Source organism: Centropristis striata, chromosome 8 (assembly GCF_030273125.1).
Source record: "Centropristis striata isolate RG_2023a ecotype Rhode Island chromosome 8, C.striata_1.0, whole genome shotgun sequence".
NCBI lineage: Eukaryota > Metazoa > Chordata > Actinopteri > Perciformes > Serranidae > Centropristis > Centropristis striata.
The window spans coordinates 23932604-23945462 of NC_081524.1; the positions used below are offsets into that span (position 1 = coordinate 23932604).

Sequence of the window (12859 nt, forward strand, 5' to 3'; positions counted from 1 at the left end):
TGAGAAGGGAGAGGAAAGAATGTGAGAGCGGGATCATTAACCTCCATTACAGGAACCAACCCAAGTGTCATGGTATCGACCGCCACGCCTGGGAGAGATGTATTGCTTGATCAATATTTCTCACAACCAATACTCCAACAAATTACTTCAAAAATCCTCCATCAATCGCCTGGAGAGATTGAAGGAATATCGCATGGCCTGAGAACACAACAGCTCTCATAAACAAACACACAGAGGCAGGCAGGGAATAAGGCAAACCCACACTTCACCAAAATTGATGGCGCCAAAGTAAGGACGTGATAAAAAAGCAAGTGGGGGAATAAAAGGAGGAGTTGGAGATAAAACGAAGGTGTAAAATTGAAAATGAGATGGAGAAGATTAAAGGTACTGACCGAGGTGAAGACTTCGGTGGTCTGCTGGATGGTGGCGATGCGGGTCCACTTCCACTTCTGGAAGAGCTGCACCCTGGTGGGGTTGTGAAGGGTGGCCGAGGGGTGCGTGCGGAAGAAGGTGGGGAAGCGTTGTCGGTTGGACAGGGCCGGGGAGCTGGAACCGTACGACAGCTGGGAAACATGAGACAGAAGTTAAAAAAGAGGAAAAAACTGTGAGTAAAGCAGGATTGATATTGAAGTTTAGGGGAAAAATATACTTCTGAAAGTCCTTCCAGGCATCAGTAGTAAACACACTTCAATCAAACTGCATTCAAATCTGGACTCTCTTGTTCCTCCCCTGTACACAGTGTTCTTTGATGGCGACTGGTTCAAACAGCAAACCACAGAGAGGAAAGCCAGCAAAAAGACACAGAACCAGAGAGACAATCCTCGCTCCGATTTTCTCATTTTCACCACACCCGCTGCCTTCTCTTAGCTTCCCGCCGGCTTATCAGGTGTGCTGATAAACACGTTATTTCAAATAAGAAAAAATTAAACACTGCATGCAGGATTTCCCAAGCATTCATTGCCATGAAATTGTGATGACACATTCTGCTATTGCAAACAGAACAAATGAAAAAGAAAAAGGATCTAATTATTGTTGTTGCAAACAGTAGCCCCAGTGATCATCTGTTTCTTTCATTTGGACCCATATCATTTGAATTCTTAGGCACAATTCCCACAAGACGCAGGCTGCTAAGATGTGTGTCCAAAACAGCGGGGAAGAAGGATGGTGGAAAATGCTGACAGAAAAAGGGACAAGACTGTTCCTCTAACAATTAGTTTCATAGTGACAACTGCAGATAAAATCCTCGACAGGCCTCCTTTAAAACGAAGAACGTGGAGTTTAGGGAACCATTACAGATAGAGACAGCGTAGCCTCCTCCCCAGCTCTCATCTCAGCAACCATTACCTACACAAGCCTGGGATGTTCACCAGTGGGAGCAAGAGGGGGCTTCACGTTAGACGACAAATGTCATGTACAATGTGGTCTCCGCACAATAACAAATCCCCGTGGGAACAGGCAGGTAGATGGAGGCATCAGCGCGAAGGAAGGAAAACTATACAAGAAGTGAAAGCTAATCTGGGCGCGGCATCGAAAGATACGGAGAAACCAGCAGCAGCATCATGGGAGACATGCTCAGGAATAAAGGTGATAGGTGTTTATAATATAAATGAGCACATGCAAACAGTGTGACGGGGTAAAGAGATTGTTCAGATTTATTTAATGGGTTATATGAGGTACCAATACGAGGTATAGTGTATTATCTATGATAAGTTTATTTGCTACAGTAGATGGCTGTTGGCACGCCCTGTTTATTGGGTTTTAGCAGAAATAACATATATAAAATGTCTACATACATTAAAACAGACAATAAGAAAAATTAAAAACATCTATTCTTTTTGCTGCTATTCTTATGCAGCTGCTATTTTTAGGGGTATGCGCCCAGTTCGCCAAATTCGCTTCTTGTAAGTGACTTTGGGCTTCACAAATATTGGCAGTTTTTTCTGTTTCCAAATTGTAGTTGCTTATTTTTGTATTATTGCTCCATTTACGTCTGCTGTGTGTCTCAATTATACCGGTCTAGTTTTTCCTGCTAAGTCAGCCTCAGACCACAGGACTTTAAAATCCTAACAGATTTTGAAATCAGGTCGCATCCGGCACATCCGGAGAATCTTCACAGATAATCTCCACACACTACAGGATATTATTACGATTATTGTGCTAGAGAAAGCAACGCACCTCCTCACATTCCTACACGTAATTGCAACTGTTCCACACTCTCCGCAGATCAGCTGTTTGTGTCAAAACAAACACAAGAAAATGAAAACAAGGGATTATGACAGCAACAATGAGGATACATTATGAATCACATCATCATCATCATAATCCGTAGCCAAGTGGCCGTAGGTGCTCTATGATGCTTTTCACCAGTTCTTTCCATTTTGATCGATCTTCTGCAGTTCTTGTTGCATTATACCATGTCATATTCGTCCAACTTGCTAAATTTTGATTCCATCCTGAGATGCAACAGAGGACGCGGCCGTTGTTAACCCGGGCCATGACTGATCCGGTATGCGTTTATAATAGACAAGATAATCTGCTGGTGTCTTATTTTTTCGTCCTGCTGGGTGTCCACCCACCCTCCTCACCCAGTTAAACCTGATGGGTTGACGGTTTAGTCACCTACAACTCGACAAGCTATGCAAGGCAAGGACGCTTAGTTCCTTGAGGTGTTTACCCACCCGCATACACAGAATCACGGTATAAAGAAAAATAACGTTTAGAATAAAAGTGGAGTGAACAGCCAAAAGAGCATGGCAGCTCCTGGAGATTCTCAGAATGTGGAAACATCCACTGATGAAGCTGCCGTTTCTCTCCTTCTCTGACCAACACACTGGCAGCTCTGAGAGATGCTCGTACAATTCCTGGAAGGTGGTTTCACACTCGTTTGTTTAGAGGTTTATATTGGATTATTGGGAGATTGTGCGTGTAAACTGGATAATGCATGAATTGACTCCTGACAGACGGGTCCCGAGCAGTGACGTAATTTTACAAGTACATTAATTGTGCTCGTAAAAAGTACATTATTCATACTCGTTTCATCCGAATATCTGGCTCAATACTAATATCTAAATAGGTAATCTTCTTCTATGGAGTGCACCATGTTATCTGAGATAGCTGTGGGTGAGATGATGATGATGAGGAGTTTGAAAGTTGAGAGATGGTAAAAAAATGTTTTAATTTGTTTGCCTGTGAGAAGGGAAGTCTGGCATACCATGGGCCAAAGTAAAAAAAAATGACTATAAGATTAAAAAATATAAATAAATAAAAGTATTTCACAAAAGGCATTTTCTAGTCGAGGCCAAACGGACAGGTGCTAAAGCACCACATGGGGTCTGTGGGGGACGGCAGGAATCTGGTATGACAGTAGATGGTAATGACTGCAACAACAGGGGAAAGTAGAAAAAAATGTGCATAAACAAAAGCAGCAGTTGTGACAGCTCCATTGTTGTCTATAAACACATCAATGAGACAAACCATTGCGCTGGTTGACGTGCTCCTTCATTACCATGAACACGGCCATTGTAATTTATTTTGAGTCAATCCCACACACATCGACCGTCCTTCTGCAATAAATACGCACTCCAGCATCAACGTTGTAATAATCCAATGCATGTAAATGTAACTTTGAGGGTCGACAGTCATGCTAACATTTGCTAATTAGCATTGAACTAAATATAGGCCTACAACAAACATTTTGCAGAAAATTGTGTGCGTATGTGCTTGATGAAAAGTTAGGGGATCACCATGGTCAATGTATTATCTGAGAAATAACCAAGTAACAAACAATAACATCGAGACTTTCTTCACTCAGAAGATATAGGGCCCTATGAAATACATTTTGCTTTTTCCAGATTCAGTTTTTTCCATTCCATTTTTTCTGAATTTTGTATTTTAAGATTTAGGCACATTTTTGTCCTCCGAAATAATGTCTAATCATGTGGTGGAATGACACAATTTTCCTCAACTCACTCATAAAATATGTACAATGTTATTAATATCAATGAACTGGCTGTAAAACAACATTCTCCTGACTCCTGATTAGTAGTAATTTAAATATTGCTCTGCACTAAAGTCAGATGTTGGTGTTGAATTCCTTAATTGACTGAAATGATGATTGACTTGACATTTAATTGGCTGAGGCTAATATATATATTCACCCCACCATCTCTGCTGTCCGTCAGTGGAGACTAGGTTTATTTGTAAAAAAATCATTGCAATCATTTCCAATGAAAGTACAGGTCATAAGCTCAATTAAATTAAGGCCTGATGATGAAAATATATCTTTTTTTTTTTTAAATGTATATATGTATATATGTATATGTATATGTATATCTGCATGGATCACAGATCAACTATGGTCTGTACACCACTACACAGTCTGATCCTAAATCAAATAAAACCAACAATAAAACTGCAGATCCTTAAGAGACAACAACTCAACTACTAAGGATGTGCTTTTAGCTTGGCCTCAATGCATTTCATATTTTGTCAAATCTGTTTTTTGCAAAGTTTTCATTAGCACCATGCCGGTAGAATTAAATCGTTTTCAAAACCTAGAAATCACCAAATAAGGAGCTGCATGATTTTCTCCATGTTAACACTCAAATAAACCTCCACCAGACACGAAAACAGTGACAAAACTAAAATGGAGCAAAAGCTTCTGCAGCAGAAATAGACCGATGTAGCAGCACAGACAGGCAAAGTTCCACATCGAAGCTTCCCAAAAACCACAAACAATATCTCTTGATTCTCAGTTCGTCAGTTCTCCTGTAGCCTTGTAGAGGTAGATCAATACCCGTCTATGTCTTACAGTGCTTTTAGAAAGGGAGATGGAGGATCAAATTAACAGTGTGCCGAGAGGAGCCGATCGAGAGCCCCTTCTTGATCAGCGTCCAGAAATGGAGGTTGCTTTTGCCTCCTCGGTGCTCTGATGAGGCTGTTTGACATGCGAGGAGGCTTCTGCAGGCAGGCAGCATACAGAAATAATTGAGTGTGGCGGTTAGGAGGTTGTGCCAGTGGTGGCGTGTAGTAAAGAGAGACAGATCCCTTTGTGTGCTGGGAGAATCGACTGCTCGAGTTGAGGGAGCGAGGCGGAAATGAAGAGTGGGAGAGAAAGACGGTAGAGATGGAAAGGAGGAAGGAAGGAAGGAAGGAAGGAAGGAAGGGGAAAGGGGCTGAAATAGAGCAGGCCAGCTCCAGGCAGCGAAGACAGAGAGAGAAAAGAGGAAGGCAAAGAGTCAAAACGTGGAAAAGAGTTTTTAATGATGAGGGTGACAAAGAGAGGGAGACCAGAAACCAGAAAGAGGGGCAGATGCCAACCACTAGAACTGATTGTTCTGGATGACTAATCTCTGGATGAAACTTCAATAATAGGACAAAGCTAATAAGCAGAGCACTGTGAGTGACAGAGAGGCAGATCAAGAGAAGACAGAGAATGAAATAAACAAAATAAACTAACTGATGAAGGCATAAAAAGTGTTTTCGAAAAATAACAGCAGCACAAGACAGCATCAAATCTCTCGCTGATTTAGAGATCTGGGATGCGTTTGTACTTGTGATAAATGCATTATGATGCAATATACGAGGTCAAACAATATGTTTTGCCCTGCACGTTGCATCGCTGTCAATGCAGTATTGTGTAGCTGCCGTGTAAGTGTCGTCGCTAATTAAAAGTGCTGTGTGAAGCCTTTTAAAATCAATGAACAACTACAGCATTGATTTTAGGAACTTAGTATAATTACCACAAGTACAAGCGATCATCATTTAGATTAATGTCAGCTTTCAACAGCTTCTGCGGTTCATTTTTACATTGTTTGCCTGCTGAAAACAGAGGGACGAACCAACAGAGCGAAAAATTTTGGTATCAGTTTCAAGGTTTCTTATCAGCTCATATCACTCTCCACACTATCTGGAACAAAAGTCCATCAGAGACATGTTACGAGGGGGAACATTGTCTTGGCTGTTTGTTTGGCATCTCCATCTTGTTCCCTACGGAGGATCAGTGCAGTTATTTAAGTCATTCTGGACCAAAGGGTCCAAATGGTAATTGGCTGCGTTCGTGCAGAGCTTCCATGCAAAATAGTTTCAATTTATATGTTCAAGTTTTGAGACATCTATCTAAGATTTCACCCTCCTCCTTAATACAGTGGAGGCGAATCCACAGATCTTGTCATTGTCAATTTTCTATTGAAGAAACAGTCCCCATATGAAAACTGTTGACAGTGTGCTCTGTGGATTTCCTAAAGACACAGGGACACCGGAAAGAGATGTTGCAGCTGAATTTTTAAATGTCATTTCTCAATGCTGCAAACAAAACTCCACTCGCCTCCATGTTTTGGGTGTAGCAGCTGAACACTCAGACACAGATATCTCAGGACCTGAACCAACAAAACTATCTGCACAACTGGAAACTACCAGAACTAACCGAGGGAATGTCTTGTTTTCTTTCAGATTTGGATAACTTTATTCTCCATTAAAATTGCATAAAATGAAAATTGCTTTCAGCACTGGCTTACAAAACAACACACACTGTTAACAGTTAACAGTGTGAGACACACAAGACAGCATCTAACAACTACAACAACACAACATATGCAGCACAACAGTTGTGCATCCTAAAAATCTTATAACAAGGTATGAAACTTTGCAATTCTTGACAACAAATGAATAAACGTACATTCAAATAAGTGTTGGTGTCTTAACACGTATGTCTTAAGAAGCACATCTGATACATTATTTGCTATTAGCGATTATGCTTATTATTTATTAATCCGCCTATTATTTTCTAGGTTAATCGATTAATCTAGAAATGGGCGGATTGGTCTATAAAATGTCAGAAAAAAGTGAAAGATTTCAGAGATTTCAGAGAAGTCAGAGATGATGGTTTGGGCATTTTATTGCAGATTTTACACTGCAGATGCAGAGTGGAATGGGGTGAGAGAGAGAAGGGTGTGACATGCAACAAAAGTCCCAAGGCTGGGATGAAACCTGGAATATTGTGGTTATATGACATGCACTGTAACCATTCGCCTACTGGCGCCTCAAATGTCTTCTTTTGTCAGTCCAAAAGCCAAAGATATTTCGTTCAATATAATATAAACCAGAGAAAAGCAGGACATCTCCATATTTAAAAGGCAGCATTTCAGCCAATTTTGCATGAAAAATTAAAAAGACAACAAGAAAACTTTTTTTCTCCTGACCAATTTATTGATTGTCAATGCTGCTCTAATTAAAAATATGCCGAATTAGCTATTAAGGGCTCATATTTACTAGGAACCTACTTATGTACAGACAACTATCACTGGATTAATTTGATACTGAAGAAAACTTGATGATTCTTAGGCAAGTTCTGCAGTTATCAGGGTATGATCTTTTCTATGGTATCTAGGCAGATTTATGGATCTTTTTTTGCAACAAGTAACCAAGATTAAATTAAATGATATGCACAGAATCTAATATGTGCATCATATCAGTGTGTTCAGATGTGGCCGAGAATCAGTAAAAGTTTTGCAGCTCCAGCCTTGCATGCTCTGCCTCCATGATGAAAATGACCAGGGGCTGTCCTGAACATGTGCACGTCTGTGAAAACAGTAAAAGACACCCACCACTATGAGGTTCCACATGCGAGCAGCTTCGGCCACCAAAGTGGAGACGCCGCTGCAGCCGGGCATCAGGACGATCTTGATGGGCTCGGTGTACAGAAGGTCGTACAGCAACTTGGTGGCTTCTCCAGGGTCACACTGGAAGGACAAAATGACAGAGTGTTTAATGGACGGACGGATCAACAGACGGGAAGGGCGGATCGATAATAAGGAAGAGAAATTACTTGAGGTGATCGAAAGAGAGAGAAAAGTGGGAGGAATCAGAGCGGGGGAAATGGGACAGATAAGGGTGAGGGAGACAGATGGAACGAGAGCAGAGGGTGAGGAATAAATAAGAAATGGAGTGTGGGGGATGGAGCCGACTGTAAACAGAAACAGAACGGAGAAAACAGAAGAGAGTAGATAAAGTAAAAGGAAATGACATAGAAGTAGCAGGGAGCAACGCAAAGGCCAATGCAAATGTGAAGAGAAAAGACAAGTAGGACAAAGAAAGGACGAGTAAGGGGAATGGAAAGAACAATACAGACGAGGTCAAGATGAAGTAAAGGGAAATGGCACCAAAGTAGCAGGGAGCAGCAAAAAAAGCAGATGCAAATATGAATATAAAAGACGAGCTGAGGGAAGAAAAGAAGAAAATCATCCGCAAAGAGTTCACAGAGTTCACGTCCACACAGCCAGTATGTATCATCAAAACACAACACGGTGCCCACAGATCAAGACATAAAAACCCAAAGACAGGCCGAAACCAAGCAAAAGTGAGCCAGACGACGACAACAGCAGCCATCACAAGTCATTACCACCCTGCAATAAAGTCATTTACAGCATGTCTAGGTGGCGAGAGTGCAGCTGGAATGATCCATCACTGCTCTGTCAGCCAGATTACCGACAGGCCGTCACCGCCGCACTGCTCATCAGAGTCACTGATAAACTGGCCTGACACATCTAATGATTCACCATGGAAGAGAAGATGTGGCTCACAAACACAAATACACGCATGCACATTTTAAAAAATACACTCTAGATGAGTGTCACAAACAATCGGACAGCGGCCGATGATGGCGGCAACCAATACGGCTCCTAATTGGGGTGTTTGTCTCAACGGCTGAATTGTCTCTTTGAGGCAGCCCTCTGCTCTTTCTGAAGAGGTAATCACCACTCAAGAAGCAGGGAATCTGTGGAATAGCTGGGCTTCTTCATTGATTGATGTGTTATCCATTAACTTGAGATTGGGCGGAATTATAGGTGTGTCATGTCATCGCAGAGAAAGTCAGAGTGTTGTCATGCACTGAGATAATTCAATCTGGTTCTGAACCCAATTAAAGGCGAGCTCACATTAAAGTCTCCATATCGTTTTCTTTATTTTACCCAAGCCAAGTAGGAAATTCTGCTTACATTCAAATGTATTTAGAGGTTTGTTTAAGCACCTGCCTGGGAGGAATTAATTAGGAATTATTATTTTTTTCAGACAAATTTATGATAGAGAAACTGGAAAACCAAAATACATTTTATGTAAACTTACCACTGCATTTTTAGGACAAATATTGTACTTTTTACCCCACTACATTTAGCTTTAGTTTAGGGATGTCCCGATCCGATCACGTGATCGGAAATCGGGGCGATCACGTGGTTTCAGACTCAATCGGAATCGGACATTATGTCCCGATCAGGGTTTGGATATATGTATATTCAGCATGATAGGGCTAATGGCGCCTTAAAGTTGGTGCCGCCGCCATTACAAGAAGAAGAAGAAGAAGAAGAAGAAGAAGAAACAACAACAACAACATAGCAGCAGTTTAAACCGACGCGCAAGTATGTCTGCAGTCTGGAAGTATTTTTAAATGAACGAAAATAACACTGCGATTGCAAACTGTGAGGTATGTAAACTGGGAATTTCAAGAGGTGGCAAGGAAAAGGCTGCATTCAATACAACAAACATGATACGTCATCTCAAAAACAAACACCCGACACAATACACTGAGTTTAACACTGTGGCACTTTTATTTGCTTATTTGTTTACATGCCTGCCAAGTATTTTAAGTTGAGCTGCTGTTCATATTTTATGTGTGACATTTTTATTTAAAATATTCTGTTGCACTAAAGTACAAGGTGAACATTTTTATTTGTAATTATTACTTGATTGTTCAAAGAAGTGCTCGAAGAATGTGTGTTAAATTATAAAATAAAAAAGGCACATCCTGGATCTGTTTCTTCGCTCTTCTACATTTTTTTCATGTATTATAGAAGTATCGGATTGGGACTCAAAATCAAATGACTTGGACTTGGGGGCAAAAAAAACCTGATCAGGACATCCCTACTTTAGTTCTTCAGGTTTTTCAGGTTGAGATTTAACATAAAAAACATAATGAATAACTTTATTTACACCTCATAACAGTATATTACGTAGTTAAAATTGGCACTATCTTTATAAAATTAAAATGCTGTTTAGATAAATGCATCAATACATTTAAATCTAATGATATAGAATATATAAAACAATCTGAGTAGGGCCATTCTGCATAACGAGTACTTTAAATACATTGTGATGTTGATACCTTTGTATTTTTACTGAAGTAAGTTTTTTAAAGCAGGACTTTTACTTGAAGTGGAGTAGTTTCACAGTGTGGTATCAGTAGTTTTACTTAAGGGATCTGAGTACTTTTTTCCACTGATAAGAGGTTAAACTGTGCATGTCACAAAGGTGATGATAGAAGGCCGTAGAAAAGGCCACAACATCTGTAACATCACCTGCTTAGGTGCAGGACTGAGAGGCGTTTGGGAGCCACAGTGACATAATACTGTAATGTGACCGCGTTGGGAGAAAAGGGAACAGCAGAGTTTTAACTGTGATCTAAACCTGCTCTGCGTCCATTTCTATATTAATCTCTGTTGACACTTCACTTAGTGATTTCTTACAATTAAGTGTTATAAAGTGCGTCATTTCACATCACCTTCTGAATTGCTGCCGTCTGACCTAATTAGCTCCAGTAAACATTTAATACCTTTGTAAAACAAGGCCATGGCAACCATCAACACTTTCACCTTTCAGCTATATCACGCACCCCCCGGGGAAACAATTTACCACCTATTGTCTCCTGCACATTTTCTGAAAGGATGTTTTGGAGCTGATTTGTAGTTATTTGATATTTTATTGATTGTACATTGATTAGAGCTAAATTTTGACTACTGTGTAGGTTTGGGCTGATGAACAATCTGTCCACCATCAAGCCAGACACCATGATTTAAAACCCCCCGTCTCAGTTCTGATAACTGGGCTACTATAATGCATACATTTGACAGTTTACAGATCAGTTCTGGTGATTGATTAACACATATTTTTGTGGACTGGCTCTCTGCATATTAAAAAATCCTGACCTGCGTGTCACTGAGTGGACTCAGGAAAGACCGGGTGAGTAGGTGAAGATGGGCTGTGAATGTGCTCAGAAGTCCAACATACATAATATATAAAAAGTCCAAAAGAAAGTATATAAATACCAACAATATCATCATCCATCGAGATGTTTCACTGTGGACGTCGTGGTATGTCAGTTTGGTAGACAGCCAAACATTAATCATTCATTTTATTTTTATCCAGTTTTAAAGGTGCTGTACATCATGTAGCAGTAAACATCTACTTTTGATGTCAAGATACAGAGGATCAGTGGCGTCCTGACTAAAGAATAAAGTCAAGCTCCCTCTGCTGGTCTTTAAATCAGATATTCTCTGATCTTTGAGGGCAACATCAACATATTGTTGTGGTAGCCGGTCTGGCCGATACCGATATGCTGGTTCCACCTCAGTTTAAAATGTAAGCTCTGTCCCCTCTGATGCAGTTGTAAGGACTGTTTGCGTCGGTGTTAGGACCCATAGCATAACTGCTGGCTCGGCCACCTACATGTTGAGAGCCGTGGCTGGCAATTGATATGCTCTGAACTTTGTGTACAGCCACTTAAAGCCATTCATCCATTCATTTAACCAGATGACTGACTTCTAGATCTTAAATAATCAGAGAAACTAGTTGCTCCAAAGAATTCGCCAATTTCTCAAAATAGTTGCCAAAGGACTGGTGACAATGATTACTTTCGAGCCCTGTTAATATTTTGATTAATATCGTTTTAATTGAGAGAAAAATTGGCAGCCATGTAGAATGCAATGTGTGTAAATAAATGCCAAACTCAGTCACAAGTAGACAAACACCTGTAAAAAACTTTAAAATCTTCCATCTATGGCATATACAATGAGACTCCCTTAGATCTTTAATTGTAAGGGGTCAAATTTAACTTCAGCAAATGTTAGGCACATCTTAGCTCGAAGGCTCTCTTCCGACATGCCCAACAGCATCAAAGAAAGATTTTTAAAGTGAAACTTTAAAAACCTTTTGTTTTGGAGAGGGGGAGAACTTTGCTATTTATTGCATGGAACTAAATATGGAATAGTACTTATTTCAATTTAACACTCTACCACAAAGGCCATCAAAGATCACCAAAACCTGCAGCAGTGAGTGAAACCTGGATTTCACTTTGTTGGACTCACTACAAACATTTAGTTTAAATAATTACAGATATAGAGTCCATGTCTGTAAAATGAATGATTAAGTTGCTCTCCATGCACTGCTGACCATGTTCAATTCACTGGGTTAGGTGCATTAATATTGACTAGGAAAGCAGCTTCACAATATTGATGTATTATAGGAATAGGCAATGTGGGGGCAAGAGGCTGCAGGTTCTCCTTCCGATCGATCACCACACCAGCTGATTTTACAGATCACCTCCTCCTCTGTGGCAAAACCAGCTGCTGCAGTGTTCAAACCTGATGCCTGTTAGCTGCCTCTGCCTCATAAAACCAAATTGCTGTGTTATCTTATCATGTGAGGGAGATGCAGATTGACGCACAGACCTTTTTTTAATACTGTCTTTCCCGAAGGTTGTTTGTGTTCTCTGTCGCTGTGGCTGTGGGCCGGCTGCATGCTGAGAAGAAGCTGGTTAGCTTTCTGGTGTCTCAGTGTTTTAACTATACTCTGATGAGCGGTAATTCATCTCCCACGCTGACTAGCTTTGAATTATTTTATCTTTCATTGAAAATCAACCTCACAGCTTTTAATAAGTTTGTTTTCATAAATGCTCCAAATTACTCATGTCTTATAATGAGCATTAATATAAATAGATTCTGCCTTTGTAGAGGGTAGTTAAAGGCAGAATGTGTAGGATTTGTCTGTTGCTGTTTGAAAACAACTCAGCTCATCCTCTCTGGCTCAATGGCAT

General features: G+C 40.4%; 1 protein-coding gene across 3 annotated transcripts in view; it reads right to left on the bottom strand.

Moving 5' to 3' along the window:
- Window positions 1-12859, bottom strand: part of gabbr1a (gamma-aminobutyric acid (GABA) B receptor, 1a) — an 88503-nt gene that overhangs the window by 38938 nt on the left and 36706 nt on the right. For all 3 annotated transcript variants that reach the window (XM_059338878.1, XM_059338879.1, XM_059338880.1), the window contains 2 exons: window positions 7605-7739; window positions 393-563 (listed from right to left, as the gene is read on the bottom strand). In XM_059338878.1, coding sequence (XP_059194861.1) covers window positions 393-563; window positions 7605-7739 — 306 coding nt within the window. The remainder of the gene's footprint in view (window positions 1-392; window positions 564-7604; window positions 7740-12859) is intronic.